Source organism: Babylonia areolata, chromosome 4 (assembly GCF_041734735.1).
Source record: "Babylonia areolata isolate BAREFJ2019XMU chromosome 4, ASM4173473v1, whole genome shotgun sequence".
NCBI lineage: Eukaryota > Metazoa > Mollusca > Gastropoda > Neogastropoda > Buccinidae > Babylonia > Babylonia areolata.
In genome coordinates, this window is record NC_134879.1 from 15,134,532 (window position 1) to 15,152,643 (window position 18,112).

The 18,112-nt window shown below is 39.9% G+C and overlaps 1 protein-coding gene across 6 annotated transcripts in view; it reads left to right on the top strand.

Annotated features, from left to right (window-relative positions):
- Positions 1 to 17,653, top strand: part of LOC143280893 (transcription factor IIIB 90 kDa subunit-like) — a 32,249-nt gene extending 14,596 nt beyond the window's left edge. For 2 of the 6 annotated variants that reach the window (XR_013055067.1, XR_013055071.1), the window contains 14 exons: positions 245 to 371; positions 1,023 to 1,137; positions 1,772 to 2,110; positions 4,258 to 4,316; positions 5,281 to 5,362; positions 5,908 to 5,966; positions 6,985 to 7,238; positions 8,846 to 8,879; positions 10,231 to 10,369; positions 11,505 to 11,591; positions 13,153 to 13,571; positions 13,907 to 14,126; positions 14,173 to 14,227; positions 14,268 to 17,653. Coding sequence is in view for 1 of the 6 variants with exons in the window: in XM_076585649.1 (XP_076441764.1) it covers positions 245 to 371; positions 1,023 to 1,137; positions 1,772 to 2,110; positions 4,258 to 4,316; positions 5,281 to 5,362; positions 5,908 to 5,966; positions 6,985 to 7,238; positions 8,846 to 8,879; positions 10,231 to 10,369; positions 11,505 to 11,591; positions 13,153 to 13,199 (1,342 nt within the window). In the remaining 5 variants the exon portion in view is untranslated. Of the gene's footprint in view, positions 1 to 244; positions 372 to 1,022; positions 1,138 to 1,771; positions 2,111 to 4,257; positions 4,317 to 5,280; positions 5,363 to 5,907; positions 5,967 to 6,984; positions 7,239 to 8,845; positions 8,880 to 10,230; positions 10,370 to 11,504; positions 11,592 to 13,152; positions 13,583 to 13,906; positions 14,141 to 14,172; positions 14,228 to 14,267 lie in introns of those variants that run through there. The other 4 variants (XR_013055069.1, XR_013055070.1, XR_013055068.1 and 1 more) reach the window with 4 other exon arrangements.
- Positions 17,654 to 18,112: the final 459 nt, after the last annotated feature.

An 18,112-nucleotide genomic window follows, 5' to 3' on the forward strand; every position in this document is an offset into this window, starting at 1 on the left:
GAGAGAGAGAGTTTATTTTGTCAACTGAAGCAAGACAGTGATAGTAAATAAATAACAGAATATAGTAGTCTGGTATTTAACTGTATTTTTTCTTCAATGATACCCAAACACAACTTATGCTTATAAGCTTTACTATTATTAGCTTTACTATTATTATAAAGCAAAAGACAGCAACAGTATGATTTCCCCTCTCATGCAGTTTGGACTGGGGAACATCTCTCTGTATTGTGCTTCTTTGCTGCAGGCTGTATGAATTTGAAGACACCCCATCCAGTCAGCTGACCATCGAGGAATTTCATAACATTGATTTAGAAGAGGAACAAGACCCACCATGTTTTACAGAAGGAAAGAAACGGTCAAAGCTGCAGCAGGTATGCGTACAGCTGAGCGCATGGTTGAGGCACGCCATGCCTATTTTCATACCTTCGTTGATACGCCTCTGCAGAACAGTGTCTAAAGCTGCTGTGTTATTGTTCTTTGTGAATTCACTGAGAAAAAAAAAAAGAAAAAAGAAAAAAACAAATCTTGACAAAATACACATGTGTAAATACCCAACACCACTCAAAACCAGTACATTGAACATTGTCCTGCACATTACCCACCCCCCCACCCCTCCATCCACCTCCCACCAGAAAAAAAAAGAGATAAACTCACCACTGCTATCGCTTACAACAACAACAAAAAAAAAACCCCGAACAAATCCAACCAAAAATTTCTTTTCTCACCCATACACAGAGATACACAAAGACAAACACACACACAGGCACATGCACACACACATACATGCTCCCACAAACTGCCATCAATTAATTTGAAATTAAGCAGTCACAGAACCTTCCATATCTGCTATTCATGGCTCATTTTATAGACAGATTCATGGCTAAGAGATAAAAGATGAATAATAGTGATGATGATGATAACTGACTACAAAATGTAATGTTCATTGCTGTTGACTTTTTGTGTGCATGGAATAACAACTGGATGTGTATGGTATTGACAAGGAATAAAAACTTTGTTTACAGATTGAAGAACAAGATCCACAACTGACAAACCGTTTGGCTGAAGTGGAGTCTCTGCAACAGGAGATAGAAAAATCCTTGGTCCGAAAACCAATGGGAATCTGGGCAGCTTATTCAAGTGAGGAACTGATTCCTGTATTTTCACAGGGAGAGTCTGTGTATGTGTGGAGTGTGTGTATGTGTGTGTGTGTGTGTGTGTGTGTGTGTGTGTGTGTGTGTGTGTTCTCATATGTGTTTGTGTGTATAATGTGTGTGTACCTCTGTTTGTGAGTGTGTTTGTGCATGTGTGTAAAGACTGAGGGTGGGAGTTGGAGGGAGGAAGGGAGGGAGGGAGAGTGATTTGTATGCTTGTATGTCTCAAAACAAGCAAAATTTTGGACCAAGCAGTTCTGTCTCTTTCTCAGTCTTGTCTTTTAAAAAACTGTTTGGACATATTTTTAAATTTTTTAATTTAATTTAATTTTTTAGTTAAACATGGCTTTGAAGGAAGGAACTCAGAATCAATGCACATATAACGAAAGAGTCCAGAAATCAGAACACCAATAAGGAAAGAGCCCAAAAATCAAATAACAGATTAGAAAAGAGTCTAGAAATCAGAGCACTGATTAGGAAAGAGTCAAGAAACCAAAGCACAAATAAGGAAAATTCCAGAAATCAAAGCACAGATTAGGAAAGAATCTGGAAAACAGAGCTTAGTTACCAGCTGCTGACAATACTATGAATTGTCAATACAAGTACAATATTTTCCTCAGAAGTGGGAGAGGAGTCGCCTTCCCCAGCACCTTCCCCAACACCCACCTCCAGCGAAATGGTGGCCGTCACAAACTTCATCGAAGAAGAAACGCTGAGAGACGTGATTGCGCCCAGCAAGACCGAGTCCCCTGCTGACACCAAATATCCCCCTCCACCTGCTGTACCCACTATCCAGGTGATGGAACCGGGTGTGGAGGGAACCGTGGAGGCAGACAAGAGGCAGCAGGAGCAGGAGCTGATGAAGCAAGGACTGCACGTTCCCAGCCTAGCCCCCACTGCTGCTAGCCTGGGCATCAAGGAGATGGTAGAGGAATGCATCACTGTGTCGGAGGAAAATGGTGAGGACTGCTGCAACATGTCAGCTGGTTTTAGTCTGAAAACTGTATGTTTTTTTTTTTTTGCCTATGTTTTTATTTTTTAATTTTTTAATCATTGTGTGTACGTGGTTCTTGATATAATGTTTGAACAGACACTAAAATTTCCTATTTTGAGGGATTAATAAGTGATATTGTTTGTTTAAAAAAAAAAAAAAAATCTAATTTCTAATCTGATCTAATATTGTATTGCACTTGTCTGAAAGGACATTAATAGAAAGACAGCCTTGATGAAGTTGATCAAAACAAAGAACGTCTTGGCTGTGATGCGGTGTTGTTCAATGCTTTTATGCATATTGTTTGTTTAGGTAGGTACCACAGTGGCATATATCTTTCATCTTAAGTATTTTTTGTCATAGGGTGTTGTTTAATGCTTTTAGCCACCATTTTTATGCAGATACTACACTAACACTGATATTTCACTTTATTCATGTGATAACCACAAATGTCCTGTGGTCAAAGTATCATTCGTAATTTGGGTTGAGGGGTTGAGGAGGAGTTATGCTGTTGTTAGGATGACAGATAACACCTGTATGCAATAACATGGGGAGTTCTTATTTGACAGTATCTCATGACAAAGTGAAAATCATCAGCTTTGTTAACTTGTGATATAGCAGTCATGAGTTTGTTTAATTGAAATAGGACTTAACCTGTGAGTGTAATTGTGATCAGTCAACTATAAATGAAACAGCTAATCTAGACTATCAGTGATAGTTCGCATCTCTTCAGCTGCGCACATATTTCACATTTGAAGAACAAGACCCAGAACTGACGAAGTGTCCAGGTGATGTGGAGTCCATGCAAAATTTTTTTTTTTTTTAAAAGAAAATCTGTTGTAAGTTTGGATAGCCTATGCCAGTGATGAACAGATTACTGTGCTTTCGCAGTGCTTTTTACCATACTTTTGCAGTAGTGTACTATACTTTTTAAGTATGGATGGTAAACTGAGAAGACCACAAATGTTTCTCCATACTTTTGCAGTACTGAACTGTGCTTTTGAAGTATGAAAGGAGAACTAACTGAGAAAAAGAAGTAAGAATGGAAAACTGAGAAAAAGAAGTATGTATGGAGAAGTAACTGAGAAAAAGAAGTATGAATGGAGAACTAACTGAGAAAAAGAAGTATGAATGGAAAACTGAGAAAAAGAAGTATGAATGGAGAACTAACTGAGAAAAAGAAGTATGAATGGAGAACTAACTGAGAAAAAGAAGTATGAATGGAGAACTAACTGAGAAAAAGAAGTATGAATGGAAAACTGAGAAAAAGAAGTTTTAATTACACATACTTAACCGTGACCCACTAATGCAGACTCCGGCAGGGGTCTGATTCCTGTCCTGTGCAAACTACTACCTGCCTATGCAGAATCTATGGAGAAGTAATTGAGAAAAAGAAGTATGAATGGAAAACTGAGAAAAAGAAGTTTTAATTACACATACTTAACCGTGACCCACTAGTGCAGACTCCAGCAGGGGTCTGATTCCTGTCCTGTGCAAACTACTACCTGCCTATGCAGAATCTATGGAGAAGTAACTGAGAAAAAGAAGTGTGAATGGAAAACTGAGAAAAAGAAGTATGAATGGAAAACTGAGAAAAAGAAGTATGAATGGAGAAGTAACTGAGAAAAAGAAGTATGAATGGATAACTGAGAAAAAGAAGTATGAATGGAGAACTGAGAAAAAGAAGTATGAATGGAAAACTGAGAAAAAAAGAAGTATGAATGGAGAACTAACTGAGAAAAAGAAGTATGAATGGAAAACTGAGAAAAAGAAGTTTTGATTACACATACTTAACTGTGACCCACTAGTGCAGACTCCGGCAGGGGTCTGATTCCTGTCCTGTGCAAACTACTTCCTGCCTATGCAGAATCTATGGAGAAGTAACTGAGAAAAAGAAGTATGAATGGAAAACTGAGAAAAAGAAGTATGAATGGAGAAGTAACTGAGAAAAAGAAGTATGAATGGAGAACTAACTGAGAAAAAGAAGTATGAATGGAAAACTGAGAAAAAGAAGTATGAATGGAAAACTGAGAAAAAGAAGTATGAATGGAAAACTGAGAAAAAGAAGTATGTATGGAGAACTAACTGATAAAACCTCAGCTGCTTCTTGTGCAGGGGAGGAAGTTGGGGGAGAGCTAGACCTGGAGGGAATTGATGAGGAGGAATTAGACAAGGTTAGTGTGTATCATGTAGTGTGGTGTTTTGATTAGCTGGACTGTTTTAGACATTGTGTAATGCGTGGATATGGTCAAACATATACACATCTGCACGCACACACATATATTCATTTAATTAATGCACCCATACAAATACACACTCACAGTGCATATATATGCTCACTTGCTTGTTCAAACACATGATCACAGACTGTGATCGTTCATTTCTCAACTGTTGTGCGTTCAAAAATTATCATGCATGTGGATGTCTTAGGGAGCAAAAAAAGTGATGTGAATAATGAGCAAGTTAAAAGGTAGTTTGCTATATTTACTGTTGGTGACTAGTCCAGTGGTAAAAAATGTTTCACCATCTTCTGTTATTAATTCTGATAATGTAATATAACAGCTGTCATCAAACAGGAATCTGGAAATATTTTTGATAGTGTATATACGTGTAGTATATTCTTCTTTTATGTTAGAATCGAAGTGTGTGTATAATGTTTGAGCATGCTCTGCTTGCACTTTTATTTTGAGTTGAGCTGCAGGGGAATCTTGCAAGCATTTTCTGGAGATGTTTTCCAGACCATGCAATCAAACAAATGCGTTTGAATTTCCAGTACTGTAATTTTTGTGTTATATTTTTTTGCTTGTTTGTTTTGGATTTTTGTTTCTCAGTATGTTTGTTCATTTTTTGGGTTTCTTTTATATGTTAATGCATGATCAAACAAATGATTAATTACGTACTGGTATTTTGTGTTTACTGAATTTGTTTCAGTCTTTTTTTCTACCTCATTTTGTCCTTACCTTCCTAAATATTAAGTCATTTTTTCAGTCTTTGCATCAGCCTGTCTTTATTTGTGCTCATGTGAAAATATGAATGACAACAGACAAGTCATTTGTATATATTTTGCAGTTGCTGCATAATGGATTTATGATTGCAATAAGTGTACTAAGCTCAGTTTTCATGTGCTTGGGTGTGCAGCTCCTACTGTCGGAAGCTGAGGTGAAGATCAAGACAGAGATCTGGATGAAAGAAAACGAAGATTTCTTAAAAGCCCAGAAAGGTATGTGTGCTCTGTGCTGGGTGGGCTCTGTGTGTTGTAGTTCAGGGCAACGACAAACAGTTTAAAACATAGTGTAATGAATTGAACAAAAAAAGGTTTGAGACTGCTGAGTAAACATCCCTGGTACTGTGTCAGTGTTCTCACATCATTACAGTCAATCCAGGCTTTCAGCAGTACGTTATCACTGAAAGCGAATTTCAAAAAGGCTAAACTGATGGAAGTCTTGTGCTTTTTCTTTTTGGTGGGAGGATGGGATGGGATTCTTGGCTTCCCTTCACAATGTGAACCTGTTTTCTGATCCCCCTCATAAAGAATCTATTTTGGGACATCCCAAACCCTTTCAAACAAGAAAAACACCACCACCATTAGTGATAATATGCAGTCATTTTCCTGCCACTCTGTTGCTGTTATTACTTAGCTTTCACCACCATCATTAATACATTCTCTTCACTGTGCTTGCATCTGTTTAGTGTTCATATTTTTTTTTTCCCAATTTAATTTTCAGCTTGGCTCATCTGTTTCAAGGGAGTGATATTATTTTGCAGAGAGGGAGGAAAAACGATTGAAAGAGGAACAAGAGCAGGGATCAAAACCAGAGAAAAAGGTTAGAAAATAATGAATAATGCATGTGTGTGTGTGTGTGTGTGTGTGTGTGTGTGTGTGTGTGTGTGTGTGTGTGTGTGTTTACATGAAAGTTGTGTGTGTGTGTGTGTGTACCCATATGTAAATATGTTATTATTGCTGTGTGTGTGGTCATGATATACTGAAACACACACAAAAAAAAGATCATAGAAGCAAGACATTAAATATGCATTAGAAATGAACGAGAAGATACACACTATAAATGAATAAAAATATTAGTCATTATCCTGCTTTGATGATGTTTTCATATACAGAGGCACATAACATTTTCTGATGCTATGTAAGAGATATTTTGGTGTATACGAAAAACGATGATGCTCTTTTTTGTTTGAGTTTCTGGATCACAGGGCAGTCAGTCTATAAAAGGAGACATAAAAAGTAAGATACAATATAAAGATACAAATATCCTTTATTACCTCTAAAAGAAGACTTGCTGGCAAGTTTGCTGATAAGAAGGCGTTACATCCCCAGAACATCACAAAGTTGAGCATGCGCCACGGTGCAGTAAGAACACTAATTCATAATAAATGAATGCTGAACATAGAATGAAAAAATATGAGGCCAGGAGAACAAATGATTAAAAAAATAGTAAAGAATGGTAACTCTGTCCTTTCACAAGGTACACAACTTCAAATCAGTGCTGATTACGCTACCAATTCAGCTTGCACACAGGTAAACAACAGGTACACTGGAACAAACCCAGACACTTTCTCAAAAAAGGAAGCGCCGGGCTTGCCCTTATTTCAATCATTTGACATGTAAACACAGCTTAGACTCATACAATGCATGGCATGCTCAGTTATGAAATTACATAAATATTATCAGTGAATGTATTCTCAACATAGTTTATAACTCATACCACACATGCTAAGCTCAGTTATGAAATTATATTGATATTATCAACAACAGCTGTATCATACTTTTGAACCGAGAAATGCGGAATGTGATGACACAAAAGGAAATACACTGTGTCCTGACAGAAAAGGAAGTACAAGAGAAGGGAGAAAGTGGTCACGGAGGCAGCCTCTGCCAAGGAAGCCTTTGCCATGGTGATCCAGGAGAAGAAGCTGTCCCGAAAGATCAACTACGAGGTTCTGGAGGATCTCCGGTGCAAAGACAAGGAGACCAAATCCTCGGCAGCAGCAAACGCTACAGGGGGGCCGGTCCCCAACACTGCCAGTGGGTCGGGCATCTCGCAGTCCATTCTGAAAGCTGATTCTTCTTCTACAGATAGGTAAGAAGCTTTTTTTTTTCTCCTCCCTTCCTGTCAAACCAACCTGCAGTGTTTTTTGTTGTTTTTTTTCTCTTTTTTATAATTTTTTTATTTGAGGAATTCGATCATGTGAGAGCTTCACATTGAAGTATTGCTTTTGTCTTCAGCTTTTTCATAATGGTTACATTTTGAATTGCTTGCTGTTGAGATAATGATTGAAAAAAACAAAAACAACAACACACCATGTCCCCCCCCCCCCTCCCTCCCACAAACAACAACAAAAAACCCCCAGCAATTGTGATAACTGAAATTTATGTTGATGATAAGTGATTCTAATTGATAGGTTCATAATTAGTAGCAGGTTGATGATAAGTGATTACAATCAAGTTTTTCTCAGGTTGACAATGAGTGACTGTAATTGACATGCTTGTGGTAATGATAAAAGAGGATGAAGGAATGGTGTAAAGACAGATGCTGTTCAGAGGTATTAATGGGGACGTAAAGTGAAGCAGCATCATGCTCTAAAAACCCTGCAAATGGGTAAATAATTTCAGAACCATGCATTAAACTGAACATACCCGCACATTAAAGCAGTTATATTGATTTAAACTATCAGCCTGCGCAACACGGGACGCTGCCATATTGGGCTTGGCTCTCCAGAATGGAAACAGAAAGAGGTCCGTTGTGAACTCAGATGGACTGTTCAAAGCTAACTTCCTGGATTGCTTGGTTTCGAACAACTGTGAGAAATGAGAGATGTTCTGTGGTTCAAACTGCAGGCCCGTCACATTCATTCATGATTTTCAAAAGCTGTGACAGTCAGATCATTGTCTCTGTAACATGTGCTTTCTTCAGGCGTGACAAGAGTTGGCAAAGATGCAGTTTCCACTTTGGCACTCTCAACTTTGATCTGTCCGTGTTGATGGTGTTCAGCAGCTTATTTTAAAACTTCTTCTGTTCAGACCTTGCAGAACTTTTTTTTCTCTTCTTTTGGAAAGTCATTGCACAGTATTTAAAAAAAAAAAAGAATTTCTTTTGATCTGCTTCTCATGTCAGCCAAAAGCGAGTGTCTGTACTGGTGACGTCACAATCTCTTCAAAATGGTGGCCTCCATGACTACTAGAAAAAAGCACATTAAAAAGTTTTTTTCTCAGCATACACATTTATTTGCTTTGAATATTATTGAATGAATCATCACTACCAAATGATCTATTTATGTAGGCAATAAAGCCTCCCTTACCTCAGTCAAGGGAAGTAACCCTCTTCATTGCTGTTCTAATGGCTGGAAGAGGTGGTAGAGAGAGGTAAGAAATTAATTAAGAGAATATATGAACAGGAAACCTTTCTTTTAGAATTAAATAGGAAGGTGTGGGCAGATAAAGGCATGTGTACAGTAATAAAATTTATTTTGTTAATCACACATGATCATGACACATCCAACTGATTTTCAATGGTGGTTAGTACCATATTGATATTTTTGGAGGGGGCAGGGGGAGAGGTCGTTATATAGATAAAATCAATGTACATATTATCTCAGATATTGATGATTCCTGAGACTATGTATGAGTCAAATAAATAATGTTTGTTATACCTTGATTTGCACTCAGTGACTTTTTTTTCTGTTACAGATCGAAAAGGCCGAGTTTATTAGAAGATTCAGAGGTAAGATTATAAGAATAACTTTTTACAGCAGCAATATTTATGAACTTGGTGTTGTTCCTGTTGTTGTTCTGCTTGTGAGAGAAATCTTGAGTATACAGAGGCTGTGGAAAGAGAGGGTTACGCAGGCAGGAGAAACTCCTGGAGAGAGAGGAAAAATTTCAGAAGTGTTACTGAGAGAAAATGCTTCATTCAGTAGTACATTGTGTTACTTACAATCTGAAGATGACACAGTTGTATTGTGGCAAATATCCGAATGCACATCTCTTGAATTAACATGGAATAGAACATAGAAAAGTAATGGAGCGCATTGAAATACATCCCATTCATCAGTATGTCACACTGAAGGGGTACAGTGTTGCCATAAATTTGCATAGAAACTGGATTGGTGCTGTTGTTTAAATGATTCTGGAATTGAAAATGTATCTTTTGAATTTCCTGCAGCAGAGACAATATCAGGCAACCAGAATCACAATAAAAAACAGATTTGAAAGTCTGAACAGACTCAAAGAAAAGGAAAAATAGATATTGGTCAATATGCAATGTGTTTTTTCCTCTCTTCCTTTACTTTGGATCATATAAAACTTTCAGACTTTGTTAACTGTCATTATCTTAACATCCACAAGTATTTGTATTTGTATTTCTTTTTATCACAATAGATTTCTCCGTGTGAAATTCGGGCTGCTCTTCCCAGGGAGAGCGCGTCGCTACACTACAGCGCCACCCATTTTTTTGTATTTTTTTCCTGCGTGCAGTTTTATTTGTTTTTCCTATTGAAGTGGATTTTTCTACAGAATTTTGCCAGGAACAACCTTTTTCTTGCCATGGGTTCTTTTACGTGCGCTAAGTGCATGCTGCACATGGGACCTCGGTTTATCGTCTCATCCGAATGATTAGCGTCCAGACCACCACTCAAGGTCTAGTGGAGGGGGAGAAAATATTGACGGTTGAGCCGTGATTCAAACCAGCGCGCTCAAATTCTCTCGCTTCCTAAGTGGACGCGTTACCTCTAGGCCATCGCTCCACATTAACCCAACATATTAAAGAATCTTTTTTTAAAATATCTTTTATAGTCAATAACTACATCATTTTGGTAAAAATAAAAGCAAGCCAACAGAAATGAAAAATATTGCTCTGTGCGTTTGTGTGTGTGTGTGTGTGTGTGTGTGTGTGTGTGTGCGCGCGCGCGCGCGCGCGCGTGTGTGTTGATGTTAAAAAAAAAAAAAGAATCAAAAGGATTACAGTTTAAGAATCATACTGTGAATTCAGAAATATTAGGAACCTTTTTCACCAACTGCCAGATTTGACAAGACTTCCAAGGTATAGTAACTTCTGTTTCCACCCGTGCGACCAGGACGGAGCGCCCCCAGCCAAGAGGAAGAACGTTAAGATCCAGGAGCCAGCACCGTGGCGAGAGGAGCAACCAGTGCTGGAGGTGGCTGCCAGTCCACAGGTGGTGGAGGAGACCGGGCCTGTGCCCTACAGGGTGCAAGGTTAGAGCTGCTTGGCTATACACATGATGAACTCGTTTCTGCCCCTTTGGTGCACAGCTGCACTGCTGTTTCTGAGAACTAGCCCTTCGGTAGTACTGCAGTTTCTGTAAACCAGCCCTTCAGCAGCTGAGTACCCCTTCAGTGCGGCTGCACTGCAGTTTCCGAGATCCAGCTCTTCAGTAGCTGAGTACCCCTTCAGTGCGGCTGCACTGCAGTTTCTGAGAACCAGCTCTTCAGTAGCTGAGTACCCCTTCAGTGCAGCTGCACTGTAGTTTCTGTGGACCAGCCCCTTTAATAGCCGAGTGCACAGTCAAAGCCATAATTCATTCACCAAACTCACGCAGTGTCATAAAAAATACATGCTCAATCTCCTCAAAAGCACAAGCAAGACTAAAGCCAACAAGCTAAAAGCACCAAGTGGTACGACAGCTGTTTGAGAAAAATGAAACTAAATGTGGCCATTGTAGTACAGAAGTAGCCATACTTGGTCCAAGGGAAGCAGCTGGGTATCAATGGATAAATCAGTACTTGGGGTACAAAGTGCTCAGGAAAGTAAGTGCAAGTATGACCATGTGCATGTGCATGTGCATGCATACCCGATTGAGGCTGTACGGAATACAGGGAAGTTAAGAGCTGATCGCCTACACAGATCAAACGGAGTGAAATCAGATGTGGGTGCATAGGTACAAGTACACCGCATGATTCAGACTTAGACTTACTGATTGTTATGTAAACCTTAACAGGTGTATAAGAACAATGTGGTATCAAATCACAGAAAGGGAAGGAATTTCTTGTTTTCAGTGTTTGCACTTGGGATACATTCCTGTTGTCTGCGCATTTATGTTGGTGCTTGTAACATAAGGATGTGCACACAGCCTAGGGCATGTGCACACATGCAAACATAAAAACACATGCTCTGTATTTGTCTCATATTATTTACATGAACAGACATTACATCAACCAGCATTGACACACCCAGACATACACAAACAAGTGCAGTAAACACTTGAAATGTTAATTGACATACTTTTTGTTTTATATTCAATGTTATGTTATTTGATGTCTGACAATGAATACTGGAAAATCTTGCTGTCACTTTTAACTTATCTTGTATTCAAACTGCTACCTCTTACAGAGCATGAAGTTCCAACAGAGGAGGAGGAGGAGGAAGAGGAGGATGACGAACACCACCTCAGTGCTCGGAGGTTGTTTGGCAGGGATGGTGAGTTGTTCTGTCACTGCAGTTTGGCTGCTTTTTAATAATAATAATAATAATAATGATAGTATTTGTATAGTTCTGAATCTTGTGCAGAGACAAATCTAAGCACTTTCACACCAGTCATTCACATGCATGCATAACTCTTAAAACTGAAGAAACTGAAGGCAAGGAAGAGGCAGGAGAGGGAGGCTATCTTGTGAAGAGGTGGGTTTTAAGGCCACACTTGAAAGAGCTGAGTGCAGAGACCTGACGAAGCGAAAGAGGAAGTTCATTCCAAATGCAAGGTCCAGAGACAGAGAAAGAACGGCGTCCAACAGTGGAGTGTTTGAATCTGGGTATGCGTAAACAGAGTGGATAGATAAACAGATAATGATGATAGATTAATTGTTGTGTCTGAAGGCGTGGTTTTTGGCAGACGGGTAGGTTGACATTCTGGGTTTAATGTAGACACTTAGGTGATATGGGTGACAGGATAACCATCCCAGGAAAGAGGGGTTGTGGGACCTGTCTATTTGTATTTGTATTTGTAGTTCTTTTTATCACAACAGATTTCTCTGTGTGAAATTCGGGCTGCTCTCCCCAGGGAGAGCGCGTCGCTACACTACAGCGCCACCCATTTTTTGTATTTTTTCCTGCGTGCAGTTTTATTTGTTTTTCCTATTGAAGTGGATTTTTCTACAGAATTTTGCCAGGAACAACCCTTTTGTTGCCGTGGGTTCTTTTACGTGCTCTAAGTGCATGCTGCACACAGGACCTCGGTTTATCGTCTCATCCGAATGACTAGCGTCCAGACCACCACTCAAGGTCTAATTGAGGGGGAGAAAATATCGGCGGCTGGGCTGTGATTCGAACCAGCGCGCTCAGATTCTCTCGCTTCTTAGGCGGACGCGTTACCTCTAGGCCATCACTCCACTCCATGTCTAATACAACATGGACACAACAACATGTTTAGATTGGATGCAAAAACGCCAGGTTTTATGTTTGAGGGTAGTGATTTGAACTCGGAACATTTTAAATGTGACCTTGGCACTGTACCAACTGAGTCAGCTGGGCACTCTGAAGTGAGAATAACCGTACAAACAGCAACTCAGAACAAATGATAACTTAGGGAAAATAGCATTTTTCAAGCAGATGTACATATACTGCGTCTGACAGACATACTGTCTTACATTCAGTTTTTCTAAGAAGTCAGTGGGAGAGGGAAAAAAAGCAGTTTTCATTTGTTATGATTTTTTTGTTATGACTTTTTTTGCTTGGTTCACACAATCACAGTACTTTAACTTTCTGTGAGAATGTGTTTTGAGATGATTTCACTGCTGGTAACTATGTAATCCAACCACACTTTTTTGGATTAAACATTTTTTCTTTTTTTTAATTTTTTTTTTTTTAGTCTACCCCTACTTCGGGAGGTTATGTTTTTAGATAAAATGTACACACATGCACACAGACTCATGCATGCTCGCACACTCACACACAAAATCATACACACACCCTGTCTCTTATCTCTTTCTCTCACTCTCATGCCTTTATACTATCAATATTTTTGTCAATCTCTCTCTTTCAGTGTCCATGGAGGAAGAAGATCATCATTATTACGGTGACTCTGACTGACACTGGGCACCCAGAAGAGATCATCCGCAGCGTGAACTACCAAGGCAGCATCAGAGCACAAGCTATCCACCGGCAGTATGTTCTGGGGTGGAAACTAGTCATCAGTCTATCTGGCAGGCATTTAACCCACTCAGTCTGCGATCTTTGAAGACCATACACTTGTGGGTGGCGCCATGGCAGAGTCGGTTAGGTGTTGGATTTCTGATAAAAGTGTTCACCCACTGTTCAGGGTTTGAGGTTCAGCATGTTGTAATGTCCTCGGGGAAGATGCTTTACTGTGATTTTCCTCACTCCACGCTAGTGTGAATAGGAAGGTTGAAATAGCGCAAGGAAAGGATTGCACCCTGCCTTCCTATGTGTTGATTGGGGAAGGTTAAGGCGGAAGGAAATTGCACCCTGCCTTCCTATGTGATTGGGGAAGGTTTGGAAGGGATGTGTTGATTGGGGGTTAAGGCGGAAGGAAAGGATTGCACCCTGCCTTCCTATGTGTTGATTGGGGAAGGTTAAAGCGGAAGGAAAGGATTGCCTTCCACCCTGCCTTCCTATGTGTTGATTGGGGAAGGTTAAGCACCCTGCCTTCCTATGTGTTGATTGGGGAAGGTTAAGGCGGAAGGAAATTGCACCCTGCCTTCCTATGTGTTGATTGGGGAAGGTTAAGGTGGAAGGAAAAGATCAATCCTCGCCTTCCTATGTGTTGATTGGGGAAGGTTAAGGCGGAAGGAAAGGGTTGCACCCTGCCTTCCTATGTGTTGATTGGGGAAGGTTAAAGCGGAAGGAAAAGATTGCACCCTGCCTTCCTATGTGTTGATTGGGGAAGGTTAAGGCGGAAGGAAAAGATCAATCCTCGCCTTCCTATGTGTTGATTGGGGAAAGTTAAGGCGGAAGGAAAGGATTGCACCCTGCCTTCCTATGTGTTGATTGGGGAAGGTTAAGGCGGAAGGAAAAGAAAGTTCCTATGTGTTGATTGGGGAAGGTTAAAGCGGAAGGAAAGGATTGCACCCTGCCTTCCTATGTGTTGATTGGGGAAGGTTGATTGCACCCTGCCTTCCTATGTGTTGATTCGGGAAGGTTAAAGCGGAAGGAAAAGATCAATCCTCGCCTTCCTATGTGTTGATTGGGGAAGGTTAAGGCGGAAGGAAAGGATTGCACCCTGCCTTCCTATGTGTTGATTGGGGAAGGTTAAGGCAGAAGGAAAAGATCAATCCTCGCCTTCCTATGTGTTGATTGGGGAAGGTTAAAGCGGAAGGAAAGGATTGCACCCTGCCTTCCTATGTGTTGATTGGGGAAGGTTAAGGCGGAAGGAAAGGATTGCACCCTGCCTTCCTATGTGTTGATTGGGGAAGGTTAAAGCGGAAGGAAAGGATTGCACCCTGCCTTCCTATGTGTTGATTGGGGAAGGTTAAGGCGGAAGGAAAGGATTGCACCCTGCCTTCCTATGCCGAACACTAGACACAGTGGATATGAATTCACCTCCCTGGTTGTTGTACAAGGCTATGGGACTTTTGATAATTATGACCTATACCCATGGCAGGTAGTTGCTTTACAATCCAGTTTTTAAAATAAAATAAAATAAAAGACACACACGTTTGCGCAAAAGAACACAACCCAACTGTATACAAGTCATCAATATATCTGGCATTTTTATGGATCAGACTTATGGGATATCTAATGTTTTGAAGGCCTAAGCAAAAGTGTAGCTGATATAGTGTTCGTTTAAAAAGAAAAAAAGTCAGTCTGAAGTTATTTTTTCTTTTTCTTTTTTGTCACATTAAAACTAGAGTGGAAGATGAAAAGTAAAATGTTTCCCTTTGTGTCACTTCTCAGTAAGTGCACAGTTACTGGTGAATAAAATTGAAGGGAACCTTTTTCTTGGAACTTCCTCAGATAGTATTGAACACTTAAATAGTGTGCATAAGGAAGTATCAAAAACAAACAATCCTTTCTCATGTACAGGTGTTTTTTGCTGTTGTTTTTTGCATGCTCCATGAGTGCATTCCTGGTTGTGCGTGTGGTGGTGTGTATATGTGCATGCGTGTGGTGAATCTGAATGTTCATGCATGTGTGAATGTGTGTGCTTACATGAGTTTTAGATGTATATGTAGGCTTGTAAGAGCACATGTTTGATCTGTAAATTACTAGTTTTAGAGTTGCTTTGAATGAGTACATGAATAAAAGAAACAATGAAAAGCGGATTGTATTGAGTACTTTCATCAACTGAAAATTTTGATTGTGTACATGCATTGTCTGCCTTCATAACTCGAAGACTGGAAGATAATTCAAATCAATATAACTTTTGTAATCATATATATATAAAGTAAGTCAGTTATTAGATTAAAACATCTTTTTAAGGTCAGTGTGAAAACTGCCAGACTTTTTGTCTCAGCATAGACTCAGCAGAATAAATGCTGATACAATAGGAAGATATAGAAGATTCAGCATATTTTGAGCTTTCAGTCCGAGGATATCATGCAATACAGGTGGTTGAAGTTTAACCAATGGCTTACTCATTTTCAGTGTTCATTGAGTGGTTAAAAAAAAATCTGCAGGGTTGTCACTGCAAGCATGCTTCTTTTGGTTGACTTTCCATCACATCCCAGATATTCATAACAGCAGCAATAAAAGCCTGTCTTATTAACCCAGTTTTCATTCAGGAGCCCACTCATTAACCCAAATTCTTACAGTAGCCCACTTCTGTCACATTTCTTTGTTCGTGGGCTGCAGCTCCCACGTTCACTCATATGTAAACGAGTAGGCTTTTACGTGTATGACCATTTTTACACCGCCGTGTTGGCAGCCATACTCTATTTTCAGGGTTGTGCATGCTGGGTATGTTCTTGTTTCCAGAACCCACCCAATGCCGACAAGGATTTCAGGATCTTTAACTTACATATTTGATCTTCTGCTTGTGTATACACATGAAAGGGGTTCAGACACAAGCAGGTCTGCACATATGCTGACCTTGGAGATCAGAAAAATCTCCACCCTTTACCCACCAGGCGCTGTTACCGAGATTTGAATCCGGGACCGTCAGATTGAAAGTTGAACGCTTTAACCACTCAGCTATCACACAATTCTGACTCAGCAGCCCACATCAGTCACACAATCCCATCTCAGTTACTCAGTTTTGACACAGCAGCCCACCTCAATCAACCAATCCCACAAATCTGATACAGCAGCCCACCTCAATCAACCAATCCCACAAATCTGATACAGCAGCCCACCTCAGTCAACCAGTCCCACAAATCTGATACAGCAGCCCACCTCAGTCAACCAATCCCACAAATCTGATACAGCAGCCCACCTCAGTCAACCAGTCCCACAAATCTGATACAGCAGCCCAACTCAATCAACCAGTCCCACAAATCTGATACAGCAGCCCACCTCAGTCAACCAGTCCCACAAATCTGACACAGCAGCCCACCTCAGTCAACCAATCCCACAAATCTGACACAGCCTACCTCAGTAACCCATTTGTGGTTTTGCAGCCCACCTCATTAACCCAGTTGTTCTGCAGCCCACCTCATTAACCCAGTTGTTCTGCAGCCCACCTCAGTAACCCAGTTGTTCTGCAGCCCACCTCATTAACCCAGTTGTTTTGCAGCCCACCTCATTAACCCAGTTGCATTGCAACCCACAGAACTGCAACAATTGTTTTCCTATCATTTCATGACCTTGACACAGGGACCAAGTGATGTGTACAGCACAATGAAGCTGAATAAAACAAAACGAAACAAAATGTATAAACCATTAAAAGAAAAAAAAAAAAAAAAAAAAGAGGAAAAAACAGAGAGAAAAAATCTTTGACCAAAACGTATGCACTGAAATCTGAATAACCGATTAAAAAATATATATATCTTGAATTTGACCCAGCGATTAAATCTATGTACAGTGAAATCTGTTTACTTCACAAACTGAATGTAGAAACAAACATTTTGAAAATAGTTATACCATTTCTTCGATGTAAGGCAAACTCTGCAGATTTCAAATTGACACATGGACAGACACGTCAAAAATTGAGTGATTACTACACAAAACACAAGTGAAAAAAGGCAAAATCTGCAGATTTCAAATTGACAGATGGGCAGACACATCTCAATTTAAGTGATTACTACACAAAACACAAGTGAAAAAAAAAAGAAAAAAAAAAGAAATAAGAATCAGACATCATTAGGTAAATTAGGAAGGACAATAATGTTTAAGATATCTCACCTCTGGAGAAACGATATCAGAAAATAAAAGGGAATTAAGATAAAGTTTATATAACATCATATGGACTAAGCAACTACAGATGAGAGCAAATTAAAAACAACAACAACAAACTTTTATAAATGTTGCTAATATTTGAATATGATTATGAAAGTATTATTCTTGAAAAATAAAGAATGAAATTGAAATGATCTGTTTGTGTTGTGTTAGACGTGTGTGTGTGTGTGTGTGTGTGTGTGTGTGTGTGTGAAGACAGGATTGGTTTGAGGGACAAAACCGCTGACAGATTCAATCACATGTGTGCACACGCGCCTACCCCCCCCCCCCACCCCCTCCCCTAACCCCAGCCCTATCCCCCCTCCCACACACACACGTTTTGCTGGTCCCACGTACGGTAGGTCTGCATGCTTCTGAATTCAGTTCTGCACTTTGATTGTCCTTCAACTGAATCATTCAGTTAAAACACACATACACATGTACCGCTCCCCGGGCCCTACCCCTAACTTCCCCCCTACCGCCCCCCTCATCCCCAACTTCTTCCTTCCATGACATACCATACTCCTTGAGCATCTCAATTCTCAGTTGAAATTTGGTATGTAGTATATTGCCACTGATAATGACAGTGAGACCGAGAGAGACAAAGAGTGAGAGAAAAGAGAGACCATTTTCATTTCAAGAGGGTACCAGTGGAATTAGCATTATTGCTT